At 45.3% G+C, this 20,482-nt stretch overlaps 7 protein-coding genes across 7 annotated transcripts in view; 4 read left to right on the top strand and 3 right to left on the bottom strand.

Annotated features, from left to right (window-relative positions):
• Positions 1-20,482, top strand: part of LOC126563470 (acireductone dioxygenase) — a 568,562-nt gene that overhangs the window by 487,901 nt on the left and 60,179 nt on the right. The window lies entirely within an intron of this gene.
• Positions 1-20,482, bottom strand: part of LOC126562373 (26S proteasome non-ATPase regulatory subunit 4) — a 363,835-nt gene that overhangs the window by 111,238 nt on the left and 232,115 nt on the right. The window lies entirely within an intron of this gene.
• On the bottom strand, positions 992-2,210 carry LOC126562548 (casein kinase II subunit alpha). Its single transcript, XM_050219093.1, has one exon. The coding sequence runs from the start codon at positions 2,091-2,093 to the stop codon at positions 1,062-1,064; it is 1,032 nt and encodes a 343-aa protein (XP_050075050.1). The 5' UTR covers positions 2,094-2,210; the 3' UTR covers positions 992-1,061.
• LOC126561124 (zinc finger protein draculin-like) lies at positions 2,909-5,153 on the top strand. The gene is made up of 3 exons (XM_050217069.1): positions 2,909-4,185; positions 4,255-4,626; positions 4,992-5,153. Exons 1-3 carry the CDS (start codon positions 2,911-2,913, stop codon positions 5,151-5,153), a joined length of 1,809 nt encoding a protein of 602 aa, XP_050073026.1. The 5' UTR covers positions 2,909-2,910.
• Positions 7,186-11,915, bottom strand: LOC126561125 (uncharacterized). The gene is made up of 6 exons (XM_050217070.1): positions 11,777-11,915; positions 10,108-10,259; positions 9,939-10,032; positions 9,467-9,881; positions 9,249-9,394; positions 7,186-9,170 (listed from the first exon to the last, which is right to left on the bottom strand). The coding sequence occupies exons 1-6, from the start codon at positions 11,913-11,915 to the stop codon at positions 7,186-7,188; spliced, it is 2,931 nt and encodes a 976-aa protein (XP_050073027.1).
• Positions 14,668-15,819, top strand: LOC126562448 (uncharacterized). The gene has a single exon (XM_050218959.1). The coding sequence runs from the start codon at positions 14,668-14,670 to the stop codon at positions 15,817-15,819; it is 1,152 nt and encodes a 383-aa protein (XP_050074916.1).
• LOC126561127 (protein prune homolog 2) lies at positions 17,056-19,472 on the top strand. The gene is made up of 4 exons (XM_050217071.1): positions 17,056-17,130; positions 17,491-19,086; positions 19,160-19,270; positions 19,351-19,472. Exons 1-4 carry the CDS (start codon positions 17,126-17,128, stop codon positions 19,463-19,465), a joined length of 1,827 nt encoding a protein of 608 aa, XP_050073028.1. The 5' UTR covers positions 17,056-17,125; the 3' UTR covers positions 19,466-19,472.

Consider the following 20,482-nt stretch of genomic DNA (forward strand, 5'->3'; position numbering starts at 1 on the left):
TAGTTCTGCAAAATGGACGATGCGTTCTTGGTGGTCCGTCGGAAAGGAGATTATGTTGATGATGATGGCTATTAAGACTACTAACAGCTATAAAACAACAGTGTTTCATGTTGTTTTGTTTGTTATTACAGTCCCGTTTAGCATAGCGTGTATCTCCTTGCAGCGTGTACGGATGAGGATACCTAATTGTGTATCTCGGATGTTGCTATACGTATGTCCCCCCTATTGTAGCTTCCTATGTTCCAGATGTGGCGATTTGTGGGTGTAAAATTCGGGGGGGAAAATGCATGAAAGGTTAGGCTTATGTTTTGCGTATCTTTTCTCTTCTAACCACCCCGTCTTTACCCCTTGTTTCTCCCTATCTCTCTTCCATACCATCTTTCCTACGTTCATGTTTTGCAACTATCCCTCAATTATTAATGTGTTTTATCTTCCCGTTTTTCTTTTGTTTGTCTGCTACATATTAAATTCTCCCGTTTAGCATTTGAGAATCTACTCTAAAATATTCCCTTTTTTTTCAAACTGTTTCGGGCTATTCTTCTCCTTCTTCTACCTTTTTTTTTGTTTGTTTTGTTATTTTAACCCTTAGCAGTTTGCTTATTCATCATCAATATACCGAATTTTTGCTCCGCTAATGTGTGGTTAAAGTACGTGTGCATGTACACAATCACACACACCGTCGACACATGTCTCTTTCAAACTCGTTACTCGTTTTTAAGCGCGCGTACTTACTCTTCATTTTCGCTCGACACCTCCCCGGCGCTCGGTCATAACCGTCTCAGCTTCGGCCACATGCCACCCCTCGTCCGCCAGTAGTTGTTGCACGTAAGCAGCGACGCACCGCACCCTCCCACCAGCAGCATCCGTTTGTAACGCGATCCTCCACCACCACCACCAACAAGAACGGGGGAAAGGCCGGACATGCTGCTACTTCGCGTCTGCTGCGTCCAACGGTGGAAACGCTCACGCTGCGCTCGCGGTGACGACGGTGGGACGGCGGTGACGCACGGGCGGTGGTACCGCGCAAAGACGGACATGACGGAGGAGGGCAGGGCGCATATTTAGTTGGTGCCACCCTTGGTGGTGGAGGTTGGCGGTGGCGGCATCTGCCCATTCACGATGATGGCAAAGTACGGATGATCCATGGCCTCCCGCGCTGTCAAGCGCTCGAAGTGATCGTAGCGCAGCAGCTTGTCCAAAAAGTCGAGCCCTTCTGGCGACACCAGATGCTGATTCTCCGAATGGACGAAACGTTCCCATCGCTTGCGCGAATGGCGCGACAGGATGTCGTTAAAGCGTGGATCCAGCTCGATGTTGTATTTGTCCAGATAGGCAAACAGGTCCTCGGTACCGAGCACCTTCGCGATGCGCACCAGCTGATCGTAGTTGTCGTGACCGTGGAAGAACGGCTCCTTGCGGAAGATCATCGACGCGAGCATGCAGCCGAGCGACCACATATCGAGTGAGTAATCGTACATCTGGTAGTCGACCAGCAGCTCCGGACCCTTGAAGTAGCGGCTCGCCACCCGGACGTTGTACTCCTGCCCCGGATGGTAAAATTCGGCCAGGCCCCAATCGATCAGGCGCAGCTTGCGATTCTCATGGTCAATCATAACGTTGTGTGGCTTCACGTCACGGTGCATGATGCCCAGACTGTGGCAGTAGTCGAGCGCCTTCAGCAGCTCGTACAGATAGTACCGGATGTCGTAATCGCTGAGCGTTTGGTAGAGCTGCTTGAAGTCGGTATTGTTCACATGCTCGAAGATGAGTGCCGGTGTGCGGGAAACCGGATCCTTTACCACCGCCAGCAGCGTGATGATGTTGGTGCCGCCCCGCAAATTCTCCAGGATCTTGATTTCACGTTTGATCTTTTTCTTCTTCACTGGTTTCAGAATTTTCACCACGCACTTCTCGTTGCTCGTCATTTTGATCGCCTCGAACACCTCGCTATACTTGCCCCGGCCCAATTTCCGCACTAGCTGGTAGTCATCCTGGTTCACCCAATCGACGATGTAGTTCTCGTAGTCCCAATATTCACGTGGTTTATGCGAATTTACATCCGCGTACACCCGGGCACTGCTCGGCAGCGTCATTCTGCTGGTTGCCGTCGCTGGAAACTTTGGGCTGGTGTCGCGTTTTTCACCTTCTGCTCGCCGTTTTTGTATCGGTTTTGCGACTTTTTTCTTGTTCGCGGCCGTCCCCTTTTGCTGCCTTGCTGCTGCTGTTGGTCTTTACTTTTTTTCTCCTACGGCAACTTTTCTTCCCTCTCCAAAAAGGACTGCCAAAAGACAAACGTCGCAAACGTTATATGACAAGCGAGCTTGACAGCGTGTGGGGAAGGGTTTACAGTGCATGGTTGCGTGCTTGAAGCCGAGTGCAACGCGTCAGGCAAAATGTTTACAATTGCAAAGTGGAACAAAAGAATGCATAAATTGCATTATAATTTGGATCCCCTGTTTCGCAATCTTTTGCCAAATGGTTTGTTAGTGGCTTGGTAGCAATTTTTCTACCAAATTACGATACCCAGCTGCGGTGCAGCTGCAGCAAACTATCAACCAAATAAGTAGTTTATCAGGATACCACTAAAGATATGATAGCTTTTAAAATATCTTTATCCAGAAACACTTATTTGAAGCAATAAAAATTGCAAATTTTTACAATAGAAAGCATTTTCAGCACCAACGACGAGCGATGAAAAGGAAAACAAGCGATGGCAACATTCGGCATGGGAAGTTTCCAACGCACCAGACATAAACACATCATCCATCGCACCTTCAAATGAAAACAACAAAAGCTCCTGCACAGGGTGAAACACCAAACAATTGGTCGCAATATTTTCGGTTTTGTGTCAACATACACTTTTGCTCACTTTTTCCAATTCGCCTGCTTGGTTGTGGTTGTCGCCGCAATATGAACGCATTTAATTTGCTAACATTCCCAAATGTTTGTCGAGCATGTCTGCAATCGGTACATCCTGATCAGACGATCCCGATCAACACGTACCGTCCGCTACTGGAAGCTACAATCGCCACATTCCTGCAGGATATCTCATTGAAGCTGCCGGCCACTCTTTTACCATTCCTACCCGATTCCGTGTGCATCGCATGCCTAGAGGTAATGGAATTCTTTAGCAAATATAGGCGAAAAATGAAGCACCTTCACGAGTTTCTGGCCGCCCTGGTGCAAGTGAAGCTGGGAGATGAAAAGCCATTGCGAGAGCTGTTCGAAAACCGTACCGAACAGCTGAACATACTGTTTCGGGATTTGGATTTGTGCAACAAAACAGGTGTCGGAGTGGAAGAATTGTTGGGTGAGTATGAACAGTACGCGATCGCTTCCATGGACACGGTGGAAATTGCACCGGAAGAACCGATGGAGGAACAGTACCTGTTTTACTGCTGCGAGGCAGAAAGTGAAGCAGCAACACAATCGGAATCAGACGAAATAAGGCAGCGATCGAAGAACTTAAAAATTGAGCCCGAACCGGGAGCCGGGAATGATAGTGAGGTGGAGAAATTAACAGCCCTAGCTGGCAGTGGGACGACGGAAAAGCAGCACCAGGATAAGCAATCAAGCAATTTACTTCGGAAACAGTTCCAGTGCGAACATTGTCCGTACAAAACCATTTTTACCGTTGCGTATACAATCCACATGAAAAAGCACGAACAGAACGAGGGCAAATATGGGTACGCGTGCAACAATCCGTACTGCTTGCAGTTGTTCGATACGGCTCAGGAACTGAAGCTGCACAAGCGTGGCAATCCGCACAAGCAGTACGAGTGTGATATTTGTGGCGCCGAGCTAAAGCATCGCATATCGCTCGAGGTGCATCTGGAGCGGCACGTCGGCATTACACACTTCCAGTGCACGTACTGTACATCGTCGTTTCACACGAAAACGGAACTGCAAAGTCATATCGCAGCCATCCACATTAGCGAGGTACGGGCAGAGTGTGAACAGTGTGGTGCTGTATTTACCAGCAATAAGCTACTGCGCCAGCACATGGAATCACACAACACGGTGCGGAACTATAAGTGTGTGGAGTGTGGGCGATCGTTTAAATCGCAACACCAATTAAATCGCCACTTTAAGGTACATTCCGATATGAGGTATCAGTGTGAGCATTGTGAAATTTCGTACACCAGGCGGGATAAGCTACGGATGCACGTGGAAAAGGCGCACAAGGTGAAGATTTTATTGATTGAATTTTCCCAACATAAATTAACAGACAAAAAAACTCACTTTCTATTCTAGATACAAACATACTTTGTCTGCGATATCTGTCTCCGTTCGTTCGATAATGATGAAGCGCTGCAGCAGCACCATGCGCGACACCAAAACCCAAGCGAGCTCGAGTGTGGAATCTGTTTGCTGGTGTGCCTGACGGAGGAAAGCTTCAACAAACACACCTGCATTACGTACCAGGATAACTATATTTGCTGTGGACACGATTTTAAGCATCACACCGTGTACAACAAGCACATGATGCGTCACGGCATGAAGGTGAATGCACGTGTGAAACCAAAAACGGGCGTACTGCTGGGAGCGCAAAGAGCTTCCAAAAAAGCAAAAGAAGAACGATCGTTTGTGTTTATACTGGACGATAACTCCACCGAGGAGGAAGCGGTAAGTGTGTGGGATTTTTTTTCCATTTACAACGTATGCATTAAAAAAACGATAAAAATTGTCTGATTTTGCATGCGCTTACGCTGTAACCTGGTGGTCGGTCAGCCGGTCAGTGGTCAAGGTATGCTAGTTGACTACATATTGTGAAAATTGGAGAGCTTTATCTCTTATTTTACGGTACCTAGGACAAGTACAGTAAAATATTCTTTACGCAAAAGTTTGTTTGTACCGTCTGCTCAATCCGTGCCCGAGAAAAAGTCTGCCTTTGTGTCGCAATTCGTCGCTTTTTTAATGCATACGGAAAAGTCGCTTTTGTGTAATTCAAACGTTAACAAATACTGATTATGATTACAATTTCTCTATAGATTACACCGCGAAAGTATGCTTGCTTGGAGTGTGGCAAGAGCTTCAACACGATCCGTAAACGAAATTCGCACAAATGTGCCGTACTAGAAGTGATGGACGACGAGGATGTGGACAGTACAGTCGTACCGGAAGGTATCAAAGAATTTGAACCCATTTTCTAACAACCAGACGATGAGTTAGATCGGAGTACGAAAGCTATTCAGGATGAAACTGAAGCATTTGAATATAAACGCTGGATAGTTTGGCTATGCAATATTTCGGATCCGATTCGTGCTTTTAACAAAACAGAGATGACTCCAGGCCGCTATTACTTCCTTTACGCTAGAGGTTTGTTATGCATTTCTAGTAATACTTCTCCTTTTCGCTAACGCTTTTATTCTTAATGACCGGTAAATTAATGTGGGTCGTGTGTTGGTATGTGGTAAGTTGCTTATTACTTTTTGGTCTAATTTTGGTATCGAACTTTTGGGTTTATGTGTGTGTGTGTGCCATTTTCTGACCATCTAGGCATGGCCCCCCCGTTGAACAAGGAATACTGCAAATATTTCTCACATTTTACATTACTATCACTATTAATTAACGAAAATGCACTAAAAACACTCTCGTACAAGTAGTAGAAACAACTGGAGATTGTGGTGATGGTTGTGTGTGTGTGTAGTACGGTGCATGGCAAATAGGGTATTACTTTTGAACCAGGTTATATGAAACCCATATTTATGTGTACGTACAGTGACTGCCAATAATATAAGATCACTTTCATGTCTCTTCTTTTCAACAAGCTGATTTAGATACTTCTACTAGGTATAACTTTATCAAATTTTGATGTAATTATCATTAACAATTGGACTATTTTTATCATCTTTGTTTGTGTCCAAAAGTTCATCAATGATTGTGTAATAATTAAAAACTGAAATAAGTATGACAAATATTCGACCCAATAAAGGTTTTTTTGAAGCTTGAATTTCAAAAATGATGAATGGTCTTATTTTGCAATCTTCTGTTAGCTGTTTTTTATCAGAATTGAAAAAAGGGACTAATAACAGATTTTATGTTTCATCCAATGACAAGAACGAGTTCCCAAAATGGTTTACTAACATTTAGTTGGTATCACAATCTCACTTTTACCTGATGGGATGGTCGTATTTTATTGGCGGTCACTGTATGTAATGTATCAGTAATAGAGACACTTATCTAATACACCTACAGTTCTATAGTGAGGTTGTTTCATTTGTTTTGCTTTTAGCTCGTTCTGCAAACCTCCCTCCCTTTTGTGAACGTTCTACTTCGATCTCGGACCTTTGCTAATATGTCCCCCTGGGTAACCCTGCTGGAACGATGAGATCCAAATCCTTTTTAAAGTAAGTAGGATTTTTTTCTTTTTTATGCAATGCTTTTTAATGCCCAATAATATTCTTCCCGCAAGGGAACAACACATGTTCATAAGTGTTGTGTGTCTTTATGCTTGCATATAACATCAGTCCATTAGATGCTTTTTTAAATATAGGTTCGCATGCCTTCACAGGGATGTAACACTTTCCCGGCACTCTCCCTGTGACTCTTTCATGTGGAGCGTATAAAAACTGTATGGTTTCAGAATTAATCTATGCATCTTATAAACTTATGAGAATGCAAGTTAGTGTCTTCTTGTGAAGAAGCGGTGCAGTAAAATTAGTTGGTAAACTAAACCCAGTGTACCAATGCTTTTAAGACCTACTACTTCTCCTTTTTCTTGGCTTAACGACCATCTTCTAGGCTTGTTAGAACTGCTAGGCACGCAGATAACAACGTAGTTGGATAGTTATACCCTCATCAATACGGGGGAAGGGCCGAATGGGATTTGAATCCCGGTCCTACCCCGTATGATGACTGGCGCCGTTGTCACCTTACCACCGGGCAGCCCCAAACCTACTACTGCTACTGGCAAATAAAAGAGATTGCATACTCTCTTCCTGACCGAATATCAAGCACAAACGTAATTCGCGTCCATATGCACAAAAGCACCTTAAGTATAGAAAGATTGCAGCAAACAGAAGCAAATGAACCTAAATATTAGAAGGCTACTGCTGTTTTGTCTTTTTGAAAGAGATACTTCCTACTCGGTGGATTATAGGAAACGAGCGATTTAGCTTAGCAATAATTGTTTCAGATGTCCACATTACACATCTAGAGCTCCAGTAGCAATACCTCCTCGTGCTATACCGAGTTTGCAAGTCGATTTCCGCTCCCGGTTCCCACCGTAGCCGTCATCATACGATCGTCGTACATCATACGATCGTCGTACAGTGAGAGTGTTTTGGATGCACGCACCTTCCGTACCGACGGTGGCACATCCCCGGGCGTTTTGACCCGTTGACTAGGATTTCGCAGCCGTTCGATGCTGCCCTTCGGTCCGAACACTTCCTGAAAAACTTCCAACGAACGCTGCCTTTTGAGTGATCGATCGTCCATAAACGGTGGTGCGGAACTTTCCGATGCTTGCCGTGCGTGTGTCCCTTTGTGCGGATGCATGGCATTAGCCGATTTGGAGATGACGATGCGCAACTTCTGGTGTGCTGCGTCGGGATCGGCTGGCACTACTGTGGTGCTACTATCCAACGTTCCATCCACCTCATCCAGTATGGCAAACGACTGTCGGGTGAAGTCAGCGTCAGCGAGTGCTTTAGCGTAACGCTCGACTCTTCCCCGTTGATTTACGGTGCCATCGGCGGAAGGGACATTGCCCACGGAATGTGGTTCGTGAAGTAGTAAGTTACTTTCGTACTTACCGGTACCGAGATCGAGATTTGTTGGCCGTTCAGCAGTTCCACACGGTACATTCTGTTGCTGCTGGTTGTTGTGATGGTTCATTCGAATTTCCTCTTGTGAAAGTGGTCCATTTCGGTAAGGAACGCTAGATTCGACCACCACCACCAGATTGGAACGATCGTCACTATCATCCTCCTGCCCACCGTCGTACCCAAGAGAGGAGCCGTTATGTCCGTGGCTCTTGTGGAATGTTTTCTGCAGCATTACCTTCACACTGCCACCAAGAAGACCCTTTCCGGTACTGCCGCTGAAGGATACTTCCTTCTGAATTAATGGTGCATTTCCTTTGCGCCCCGTATGCTGCTGTTCGTCCTCATCCGACTGGGAGGATGACGGCGCACCGCTATTTGTTGTTGAGCTGTTACCTGCCGAGAGTTTTCCGTATTTGTACGATCCCGTCGTATCGTCTCTATAGCCCGCCGGGGGCACCTGTGGAATGATCTGTTGGTTTGGAGGTGTCATGAAAGCGATCGTCCCATCCGGACTGTACCGTTGCTGATGATGCTGGCCCATCATCGCAACCATCGTTTGACCATCGTTTTCCAACTGATACAGTTGGGTCTTTTCCAGCGCTGTCCCATCATCATGACTGCAAGCTTTCACCGGCATGCTCCGTGCACGCGGGTTTATCTGTGCGATCTCTTGCAAGCGTTCCTGCACACACATGGCCGTTAGCCGTGCTTCTGCATCATGATCCCAACAATCCTCACAAGTATCGCGCACAATCTGTGTTACGATATTTGCGCCAAAATGTGCTGGAAACGAGGGTCTTGCTTTGTTGCGTGAGACGAGTACTTGCATCTGCTCAAAGCTGGGATTAGAGCCAACGTACTCTTCGTACGGTGCACGATACTCCGGCACGGGCGTGCCTTCGGGGTAGAAATCTTCACACCGATTGGCCAGTTCCCACAGTACGAGCGCCAACGTGTACACATCGATCTGTTTGAGGGCAGATTCGCAGTCACGCAGGTTTACGGCACCCTCAAGCACTTCCGGTGCCATGTAGCGTACCGTGCCGACTTCGTTGATGCTCTTCGTTTCGGCAAGTGTAATTTCACCACGATACTCGTAACGTGCGCCGAATGTTTTCAGTGCAAAACCAAGATCACCGATACAGCAGGAAAGGTCCGATTTGACGAGAATGTTGCGAGAGTTTAGATCGCGATGGCAGATGCACGGTTTGACTAGATCACCTTTGCGGATTTCGGTGTGCAGATGTGCCAGTCCGTTCGCGATGGATTTACCCATGCGACAGAATGTGCTGAAGGGCACGCGATTATCCGTGAGCCAGTCCTGCAAGCAACCGAGAGGAGCCAAGGACAGTACGAGAAGATATTCGATGCGATCATCCAGCGTTCGTCGTTCGTCGGATCCTAATAGATTGGGCGGGAAAAAAGAATATCTCAGCTAGTTGTTGAAATGAGACATCACATTTATAAAAAAAATATTACCAAAGTACGTTAAAAGTGACGGAGATTCCATCAGTGGCACCGTGTAAATGTCACGCTCATTGAGAAAGTACTGCCGATGTTGAGCGGCAAAGATCTTCACCGCTACCGGCTGCTCGTTAACGATGCCTTTCCAAACAGTTCCGTATCTGTATAAAAAACGAGACCATTTCTTGTAACATCCAATCGAACTGCACTTGACTGCACATCGCCCTACTTACTTGCCCTGTCCAATCATCGATACCAGCTTCAGATTATCGACATTATAGAGATTCGAGCTATATCCCGGCCCAGACGGTTCCATATGCTCCAACAACTCAGCGACACCCTTTTTTGGCAGCTGTCGGCAGCTGATAAAGCCAACGATACCAAGCATAATGATAAACACCAGCGCAAAGCAGATGTACACCGTCGGTGAACTCCAGAGCGATGTGTACGGTGCAAATGGGGTAATGTTTTCATTCTCCTCCCGCATGCTTAATCCATCGGCCGTTGTTGGTGGTGGAAGGTAGCTGAAGTTTCCATTGCAATTATCGCCACTGCAGCAGCAGAAAAAATGTTTCGTGGGTGTTTCGGTCGTGCTGACACATTCGGCATTGCTGCACGATTCCTGATCATCCGTCGAACCCCAGCATCCTGTTACGAGTGCGAAATGTTAGAAGACATCTTGTAATTCGAACGTGTAGAATATACCTTGCACAACCACTCGGCTCGCATTCTTCACCGTATCGAACGTCCAAAGTGTGTAGCAAAATGGTGCTGTCCGGGAGCATGTGACGACTGTTGACTGAAAGAAGCAAGAGGGATTTATTATACAAATCCTACCCCTTAGAAGAACAAGTTACCTTTCTTTTCTACTTACGATATTTTTGTCAAACACGGGCTCATCCGAAGGCTCTGGCTGATCGTCGTAGCTATCGTAATCGTCAACAAAATCCTGACCATTCTGCTGCTGCGTGTTGGTGGTGGATGTTGTGCCAAACTGTAGACAACGACTTTTTATTGGAGTTGCTGTGGGTGCGGGATAAGATAGGGGGAGGGTTAGATGTGCATTAAAATAATTTTAATTAATTTAAGAAAATAGGGAAATTGATGAAATTGTGGTCTCGCTTGATGGCAGCAGGAAAACATGTTGAACTGAGAAAATTATGTTGAACAGTAAGATCGTCCATATGCCACTCAATAGGAGGAACATTTCCATTCGTCTTGAAGGAAAACTGGAAGGTTTCATAACCGATAAGGCCACGAAAGAGCTGGAGACGTACAAGCATATACTTTTCCGATGGCCATGCTCAAGATGGCATCTAAAGTTAGCCTATTTCTTGAAAAAGAATAGAAAAATTCAACTGCCCTACTGTTGTACTAGTTGACCTGTTCAGAAATGTGTTCTATTTTTATGCTTCAATAACTATAACAGTCCTACCCTGGGATCTGGATCACTCGGACACGGCGAGTTTTCCGTCTATTCGAGTGAAAACAGAAACATTATCAGTTCCGACGGAAATAGCCAATGTATCGATTTGTACCTTATTTTCGGCATTTGAGGCGTACAGTAGAAAAGGCGTATACTGGCTGAAAACTTAAATTTTCACCCCATGATTCCGAATTATTTTTACCAGTCATACAAAGCAATTTGCAAGTTTATAACTAGCGTTAGTACCGGACGTAAAAAAAACATGGGGGATGGAAGTGAAACCTGTACTACGTACAACCAATAAAAACACTCTTCTCTTAGTACAGTTGAAAGACCTACGGTACCGTTTTCTACACCTTTCCATCATTGTTCAATGCACGATAGAGGTCGGGGTTATTATTTCGAATTGTGCAAGGGAGTGGACGGACAAGGGAGGGGGGGGGGGGGTATACCGAACTTAAATCCTTCCCGAAACGGTACGAACATCGATCGATGGCGGGAACGAAACATGCGATTTAGAACTGTTTGGCCACACCAAGAGGTAATACATTTTCATAATTGTTTTTATGCTTTTTTGTGAAACTTTTTGCCGTATTGTTGCCAGTTGCCAACAGTAATGGGAGGCTTTTACTCAAAGCTGGATTTTAGCTGTGGTGAAATGGATTGGCCCTACAAGACACAACGGATTGGAGCAATAGCCCGGTGAATAGATGGAAAACTATCAGGAACCTTTGTTTTACCTTTGAGATCAAAGACCTGTACCAGGAAGATCTTCTTTTAACTTAAACTTAGAGAGACATTCCTATCTTCCCTATCTCTTCGGTCAATACCTCATCAAATTGCCCTATTTTGGGTTAAGGATAAGGATACGCACAAGTGTTGGCTGGGAGCCAACGGGTCATAGAATAGAGCTTGGGGTCATTCCTCCACTCTTAATTTTTTTGTTATACAGGACGAAAATGGGAATATTCAGCACTGACACAAGGGCTCTGTTCAAAACTGATTAAGGCATGTCATGAGAATGGCGACCGTACGACTCAAAGGCATCGACGATTTTAGAAACCCGGAATAAGTCAAATGCAAAACATAAAACAAAAACTAAGTCTCTCTTACATACCTTGTCCATCCACGAACAGCATCAATATCAATATCAGCACAAGTCTGAACGCAAATACGTGCTTTCGCATCGGCATCGCATCTCGTTTGCTGTTTCCTTTCAAATACTCATCTCGATGGACATGTTGTACGGGATACATTTTACTGATGCTGATGTCGCAAAATTCTCCGTGAATTTCAAATACTGATTTGTATGCTGTATGGTCTAGAGTGGTGAACTTTTTTTTGGTTCGTTGTTGGAGCAGGAGAGCCTCCAAACACTGACGACGGTGTGTGCATACACCCTGTTCAATCGTTGCGCTGTTGGTCCGACATTTCCGGCAAGTTTAAATCGATGTTGGATATTTGAGTGATTTACAATGTTTAGCACAGCTGTGTAGGATCATTTTCAGAGTGGGTTGCCTGTAATAAATCATGTTTGCAGGGGGAACATTGGTTAGTTTAATCAGAACTGCTTTAAAAGGTGAAATTATGTGTCGCGGACAAACGTTTTCAAAATACACTATTTTGCTACAATTCTGGACACTTTTGGAATACTCAAGTACGAGTATACAACTCTAGACAAACGGTCGCGTCTCAGTTTGCGATCGAGGGGGCGTTTTGGGGCCTGTTTGTTTATAACTTCACTCGCATTGGTGTTGATGTGCTGTATACGAATCACTCTTTCTACATCAACTTGGGGTTGTTTGCCGATACGCTATGGCGTCATCGATGGCGAATATCGCAGGAATGTGATCTTGTGTAGATTCTTTTACGCTTTTATTACTCACACTGGGCTGGGAATTGGAATATTGTCGATATGGTCGACTTCTGGCTTACTGCCATCGTCGCTTTTAAAATGACAACACCATCGTTGTCTAGTTGCTATGAAACGTTAGAACGATGGGGTAGTTGCCAGCAAAGTAGAAATTTGCTACAAATCACCAACACTGAAGCTTACACGGTGTACTACGAGAGGCCACTTATTTTTCGTCTCGGATCCTCATCACATATGTTTGTGAGGTCCCGGGGGAAGTGTGTCGGCCTAACCTAATCCACTACACCAAATCCGCAAACACATGTACAGTGGTGGCTCCGCACATTTCGCATCAATCACGAGGTCCCGCAGATCACACTTTGTTATCGTTTTGTGTTTTCTTTATACTTGTCGAGGTTGTTCTTTTTCGCCGTCCAGAAATACTACATTGTGGATCTTGTAAAAGCCCCAGATTTAACCAGTTTCGAAGAGCACTACGCTCACGTGAGATTTATTTTATTTTATAATTAATAATGACGGTCTAGCGCCGTATTGTCTCACGTGAGATTTAAGAATGATCATTTTTATTCCGACGAAACCTTTCATAAAACTAACAACACACGGATTTAGTCCAGTGATACTACGCTTCGGCGACACAATCAGAAACACACGTAACAAACAAATAGAAGAAATGAAAAAAAAAAAAAAAAACATCAAAACATTATCCACCCGTTTCATTGAACGTGAGAGCGTGCTGTACGCGAGCGCGCGCGCGTCCGCTTGTGCTCTCGGTGCGTATTTCGCGGACGATTGGGGAAGATTGCAAACGACAAACGTTGAGCGAGAATTCCCTTCCCGCAAGCACACGCACACAAAAACCGCTTCTTCGACGGGGGAAAAAATGTCTCCCGTTCAATTGCTGTTGCGTCTGGTGACATTCTTGGTGAATAAATCCCTTTTCAAGTGATTTCCTTCCACTGTTGTTTTCGCTTTTCATTCAAGCAATCTTGCACGTAACGAAATTCACACTTTGGCAAAGGTTACTGCGGTACTGTTATTATGACTAGGCTCGGTGCCGAACCACCGAAGTCGTCCCTTCAAGGATATTGATTTTTTACGCCGCAAAACACACACGCTTGGCCGCAGAAAGAAGGCGTCGTCCGGATCACCCATCTTTTGGGTGGGCTTGGAATCGGATCTTACCGTTGTAAGTATCGCTGCACTTATCTTTCGACACATTCGCACGTACTTTAGTTACCAATCGCTCTAGACATTGCTTCGCTTTTGCAGCACCAACATTAAAATTGTAACACCACACAACCCTACCGAGCGCCACGGGAGGGTGACCGAGACCGATGAAACGTGAATCTCTACTAGAGGAGATCTGTTTTTCCTTCACATTCGCAATGCAAGGGACAGAGTTGCAGCGCACACTTGCGCAGTTTCGAGATTCCCTTTTTCGCGTGCATGTTGATTATAACGGGGCGAGAAACCACACATACATTTACACCGGGGATAGGGAACCTGTGTTGGAGAAAAATTGAGAGACTTTCAAAAACGGCTTGAGAGCGAACAAACATTTGTTTTTTGCTTTTCTTCCATTGATAAGAAACAATGCTGGTCAGAATTTTAGCTGAAGAAGTATCCGTTCTTTTTCCCTTTTTTCTAGCGAACATTGGCAGTCAGGAATAGTTGATTAACTTTTTCAACAGGAGCTACATGACTAAATCGTCTACAAAACATCCTAAAATTACACAAACTGCTGATAAAATGTACCAATTTTGTATGTAATTCAGTCACACACGTTTTTTTTACCGCTGATAGTGTTTGTTCCCGCCGTTTTTAGTTAGCTACTTTGGTCACGTGTAAACGCGCATTCATCAGTTTTCTGCCGGTATGATTGCTACTTACTGGCAGCACTGGTGTTGTTGTTCCGTGGAGCTTTTCAAGTGCCAAACACGAAGCACGGGAGAAATTGGCACAACCGAGCGAGGCGCGCAATTGACACGGTAAGAATGTTATTTATCTTGATAAATGGAGTGTTTTTCGTGAAACTAGCGTGTCTCTTTCCATCGTTTTTAGTGTGATATGGTGTAAAGTACATTGACTGATTAGTTTAGCAATTATAGTTTTGCGTCACGCGGCATGCAAGAAATATGATACCGTCACGATCGTTCCATCGTTCAAAGAACGTCCCGCACGGAAGATCATCCCGCGGATCGATCGAAAGAACATTTAAACCACCAGCAACACCAGATACATCCGGCGGAGCGTGCGATGAATACATGCCATCAATGCGTCGTCCTCCGGAGCATAACCATTCGTGGACTTTGTCACCATCGAACGATCTCAATTGTTCCTCCCAATCCGACGTCTCGTTGTTGCTAGAAACCGACAACAACGGTGAAGATCCGGTCTCGGTGTGTGTTAACGAAGATGACCCATCGGAACATGTGGTGGTGAAGGATGGATACACGTTTTACATACGCTATTTAGACGAACCGATTTCCGAGGAAGAACCGTTAGTACAACAGAACGCCGCAGCAGACGTAACAGCCTATGAGGTGGAAAGTCTTCCCCCAATTTCGAACGAACTGTCCAAGCTGATGGACGATAACATGCTTCCAGAAGGTGCCATAACTCCGCTCGAACACACGGAAAGTTCGGGGCGCGACTGGATCAATTATGACGAGCTGCCTTTACTGCTGAATCAGCAAAAGCAGCAGCAACATCGACGGTCTGTTTCGTCGAAAGATCAGATTTCGCTACAACCGTGTGACACATTGGTTGAGAATGAGAGCAGTAACGCGTCCAGAGCTAGAGTGTCAGCTAAATGTCCGCTTATGGCGGACCAAACAACGCCGAAACCTTGTTTGGAAGGATTTTCGTTGCCCAACGAAGCTGTTCTTATGAATACCAGCAGCAGCAGCAGCAGTGGTCCAAAGGCCGCTGCCATGGTGCCTGATTTTAGTCACTATTGTGTGGAGTGTGAAAAGTTTTTCCCATCAAACGATTTGCTCGAAGCGCACATGGAATTAAATCATCGACTGTTTGGTGACGACCCATCTTTGAACCTGGTGGCAACATCGACACTGCAACTAGAATGCTTCGGCCAGTCGACAGAACAGTACGGTACGGGTGGGGGGGAATTAATGTGGCCCTGTACTGCGTTCGTAGACTCCACAAGCCAATGTCCAAAGCGTTGCCGCTTTTTATGTGATTTTTGTAACATATCGTTCGATTTGGTGGAAAGTTACTACATGCACTACCAGACCGTCCATTGTGGTATCGGTCCGGATTACCGATGATGCTGGTAAGGCAGTGAAACGAATGGTTCAATTATGATTATAATATTCTTTACGCTAGTGTGTACCTTGGTGTAGAACAATTTTTTTCATGTGAAAATACCGTACAACTTTTGTGCGGTACGGTTATCCTATAGCTGAGCCATGGAGATTAGTATAAGGGTATGATGATAGTGTGAGAGGGGGAAAAAGAAATTGCTTCCAAGAAGTTCAATTGTCGAATGTAATACGGTTTTTTTATTCATAAGGGACGGCCAGGCCGAATTGCTAAATGAAATACGGTTCCAAAGCATGGAAAAGATTAACGAACGTTACCACCATATAATTAGTTTTGTTTTTTTTTTGCATGAAATGAATACATTTAGTTATTTGTAACGGTTGCTGACTGTTATGTTCTGCTAAGCATTAGAGCTAAAGAAATAAAGAGCTAAATTTACAATATGTCTGTCTATCTATTCGACGAAAAGCGATAAAAGTTTCAATATGAAATGCATAACGTTTTCCAGGCGCACTTTTTTCAAAATTACCATTTTTAAAAAATTCCTTCACGTTTGGCAACACTGTCATCGAAACGCGCACTTTGTTTTGCTGCTATTCCATCTGACAGGACGGAAGGCGAAGAAGAGTAACAAAAAAAATCCTTCACGGCGAGAAGTCCTACAACACAATCAAGATGCAAGTGCACTTCGTCCGTTTGCACAGCTACCCAGGCGCTCGGCCTGCAGTGTGTGTAATCAATTAACAACAGTGCATCGCTTGTGTCGTGAAAGAAAATTCAAAACGGCAACCCCTTTCGGTCGACAAACCAAGCAAGCAGCGGAATTTGCAGTGCATTCCTTTGAACGTGTGTTTGTGTGCGCCGTATTGAGAACAGCAGCAGGTCCGCATGAAATGATGTGATTCATCGTCAGATACACGGGTGGTGCTAGTGTGTTGTGGTTGCAAACGGGTGCATTTCCAGGGTTTTTGTCCAGGGCGAGGAAGGCTCTGCGGGATTAAGAAGTTCTGATACTCACGTCCTGCAGAAAAGGAAATAAACCGGAAGCCATAGCTTGCCGTACACGCAATAGCAGAACGCGTAGAACGGATAGTTGCGTTGGCCAAGTTAATAGATGTTGCTGGTTAATGGTGCCCTGTTCTGTGGAAGCAGTTGTGTTTGGTGGTGTCTGTGTGTGGGTTGATCCTTCGTAGCGTAAGCGTACTTGTTGTGTGGACGTCAGTGGTTGTTGACGCTGGACGAAAGGTCCTTTTTCGTAAGCAAATACTTCTATTATTGTAACGTAGGTGGCGACGAACGTATACTTTGTCGATGAGGTAAGTGCACTCCAAACGCCTTTCTTGGTGTGTGGGCAGCCTGATTAAATTCATTGAAATTGTGCTAAAAAGATGGTTCATTTTAGTATTCAGTTATTCGGACTTTCGTTAAAAGTTGGGCAAAAATCGGGTTCGAATGTAATGTGGAGCTTTCCCTTCAACAATGATAAAAAATCCACAGCTAAGGGTTATAAATAATTGTAGGAATCCTAAACCGCCCATTTAAAAAAAAACAATTTATGAATATTTCTGTCCACCCATTGCTCGATTATCTATACCACTTACAATGATGAATGCCCGTAATGAACGTTCCTAATAAAGCGTACAAAAATTCTTACACGTTTTCTCCTCCTTTTCCAGTGAAAGTTTGGAAGACAGTCCACTGTCGGACAATAGGATGGACATATCGGAGAACACGACCTCGCACGGATCATCGCCTCCGCTTCTCGTGGAGTCAGGCTCGCCGGATTATTCGCCCGTGCACGAATCCGATGGCATAACGATGAAGCAATCGCTGCTGCCTCCTCGCTGCCAATTGGACACCGAGTTGGGCAACGGCGTAGAACCGCACACTGATGCTCGCAATACAACGACTGGCGACGCCGCGACGGAATCGATCGAGATTCATAAGCTGTCTGCTAACAAATCGCCTTCCATCGTAACGTCCCGGGTAACATCATCGACCGGCCTGACGCCCGTCAGCAACCATCCGCTGATGATGTCACCGACGGGAAGCGAATCGGACGTGTCGGAGTTGATAGTCGATGCACGGACGCAGCCAGCAGGGTGCCACCGGGAGCCTACCGTACGCAACTATTATCACTATCCGGACGTAGTGCCGGCAAGCGAGCAGCCACTACGGCTAGCCAGCCCGTACGCTAACCGTCGCGGTGGGGAGAAAAAAGCCGACGGTTCGATGATAGTAGCCGATGAGAAGCGTGCTCACGTAGCCATGGCTACGACGCCAGTAAGGCGCTTCAAAGGTTCGCCAGCCAAACGGATGACAGTTGGGGTGGATGGTTCGAAAGCTGGAGCCGCCACCTCTACGCTCGACGTTATAAACTATGCCATCCACAGGGGTGTTGAAAATGACCCAAATGATGGTGTCTCACCAGTGCGCCAGCGAGCCGCCGAGGAGATAGGGTCGGATTTTTTCAGCACCGAATCGGAAGGCGAAGACCCGTACGATGAGGAAGATGTTTCACTGTTTCAAGCATCCGTTACGCCTACGTTTAAATCGGTGGCACTGCACGCCTCACCACCCCAATCGGACGGTCCTTCACCGACCGGTGGCCAGCCGCGAAAGCAGAAGCAGCACTCGAAATCGATCTCGCCCCGTTTGCACCAGCGCCGTAAAGTACCACTGCCGAGCGATCTGCTCGTTGATGACGTAAGCTCGATGGAGGACACGCTCTCGAACCAGAGCGTGGACGAGCTGCAGCAGAATCTCGTGTCACTCAGTCCCTCTTCTTCCATATTGGATGATAATGGGTTTAATGTGGATATAGATGAAGATTTTCTCGATCTGCCCGGCACACCGAAGGCAACCGGCTTATCGGGCGACGTTTCTGGGCTTGATGCGGTGGCGGCTGCTGGACGTTCCACAACGCTGCCACAGTATTCGGCAAGGGAGGAAGCACGAGATATACGGAACTGGCAGAAGATTACCCTGCCGGATGGAAAAACGCGCGAAATCGATATGAAGGTGATCGAACCGTACAAGTGTGTGCTGTCGCACGGAGGCTATCTGCAGGCGGGTGGACACAATGCGATCGTCGTGTTTAGTGCGTGCCATTTGCCGGATCGTTCGCGAGCGGACTACCATTACGTGATGAACAATTTGTTCCTGTACGTGGTGAAGACGCTGGAACAGCTGGTGACGGAGGATTACGTGTTGGTGTATCTGCATGGTGGTTCAAGCCGGGGCAATGTGCCTCCATTTCCGTGGCTGAAAAAGTAAGAACAAACAATTTTACTGTTTCAAATTTATACTGATTTAATCAATAAATAATTCATTTTCTTATTGCAGATGTTACCAGTTGCTTGATCGACGCCTGAGGAAAAGCCTTCGCAATCTTTACATGGTGCATCCGACCTTTTGGCTAAAAAGTGTCGTTTGGATGGCGCGACCATTTATTAGGTTAGAATCTTTTATGATGATGAATAGAACATTTCAACAAAAAAAACTTGTTTCATGTAAAACTAAATTCCTTGTTTCAGTTCCAAGTTTTGGCGAAAGCTCGTGTACGTTACGTCGCTGGAAGAGCTGTACAAGCTCGTACCGGTAGAAAAGGCGGCCGTCCCGGATAAGGTGAAAAACTACAATGCTCGGTAAAGTAATAAGTTTCTTATTACGTGTAAAGGTAGGCTGACTGTTTCGGATAAGGAAGGAATGGTTCTCTTTAGCTCTGTGTACACGTCTTTGTTCTGTTTTGTTCTCCTCCTTGGAGCATCTCTTTTGTACATTTTTTATGTGTAGAAGAACGGGAAAAAAGAAAATCACTTCTTTATGTTTGTCTTTTTAGTGTTTTTTTCGTTTTGGTTATTTGGAAGGAAAAAGGGGTAATCGAATATGCAAAACATTTCTGGTGCCGTCTTCTGTGAGACTTTTGCACTTAATCGACGAAACAAGCAATGATATCTTTAAGACGTAGTTGAAATGGCGAGAGAACTCTGCGTAGTACGTAGCTCTGCACTAGCGGTAGTTATGGAAAGCACTGCATTTCAGTCCACCAGGCCACTACTACTAGCGCCTTGGACTAGCGCCAACTATCAATCAAACGAATGTAGAATAGAATTCGAACTATACTATAGGGCTGATGGTGCCCATAACCTTGTCCATTGGGTAATTAGATAAATGATACTGAAACGAAAGGGTTACGCTATTTACGCGTTTCTTTGAAATGTTCCGGGTTCCAGGAACCGACAGGATACGTATTAGTATCGTGAAATAGTAGTATTGTGAACGCATATCGAACTGCCTAATGAATGGGATACAATATCTGATCTCGGTTAGTGTGTAGTGAAACTGGCTTTTTGGATGTTAGTTTGAGCAAACCCTAGCAAGCAAAACGCGGATTGAGCGATAAAGTTAAATTTGATTTTTGATTTTCCCGAAACGAGGTTCATTTGCTCGTAGAGTAAATCCCTTTGTTCTTGTATTAATACAGTTATTATTTGAATGGGGTTTAAATTCTGTTCACAAAAATCTTTGTTCTCACATACAAACTCGCATATACAAACGAATACAAACGAAAAAGATACATTACCAAAAAATTAAAGTTCCCTTTCGCGGAAGGGAACTGCCTGAACTCTGTCTAGTATTAGAGTGTGCGAGAGAGGAACTGCGCGT

The sequence above is a fragment of the Anopheles maculipalpis genome, chromosome 3RL, assembly GCF_943734695.1.
Source record: "Anopheles maculipalpis chromosome 3RL, idAnoMacuDA_375_x, whole genome shotgun sequence".
In the NCBI taxonomy this organism is placed as follows: Eukaryota; Metazoa; Arthropoda; class Insecta; order Diptera; family Culicidae; genus Anopheles; species Anopheles maculipalpis.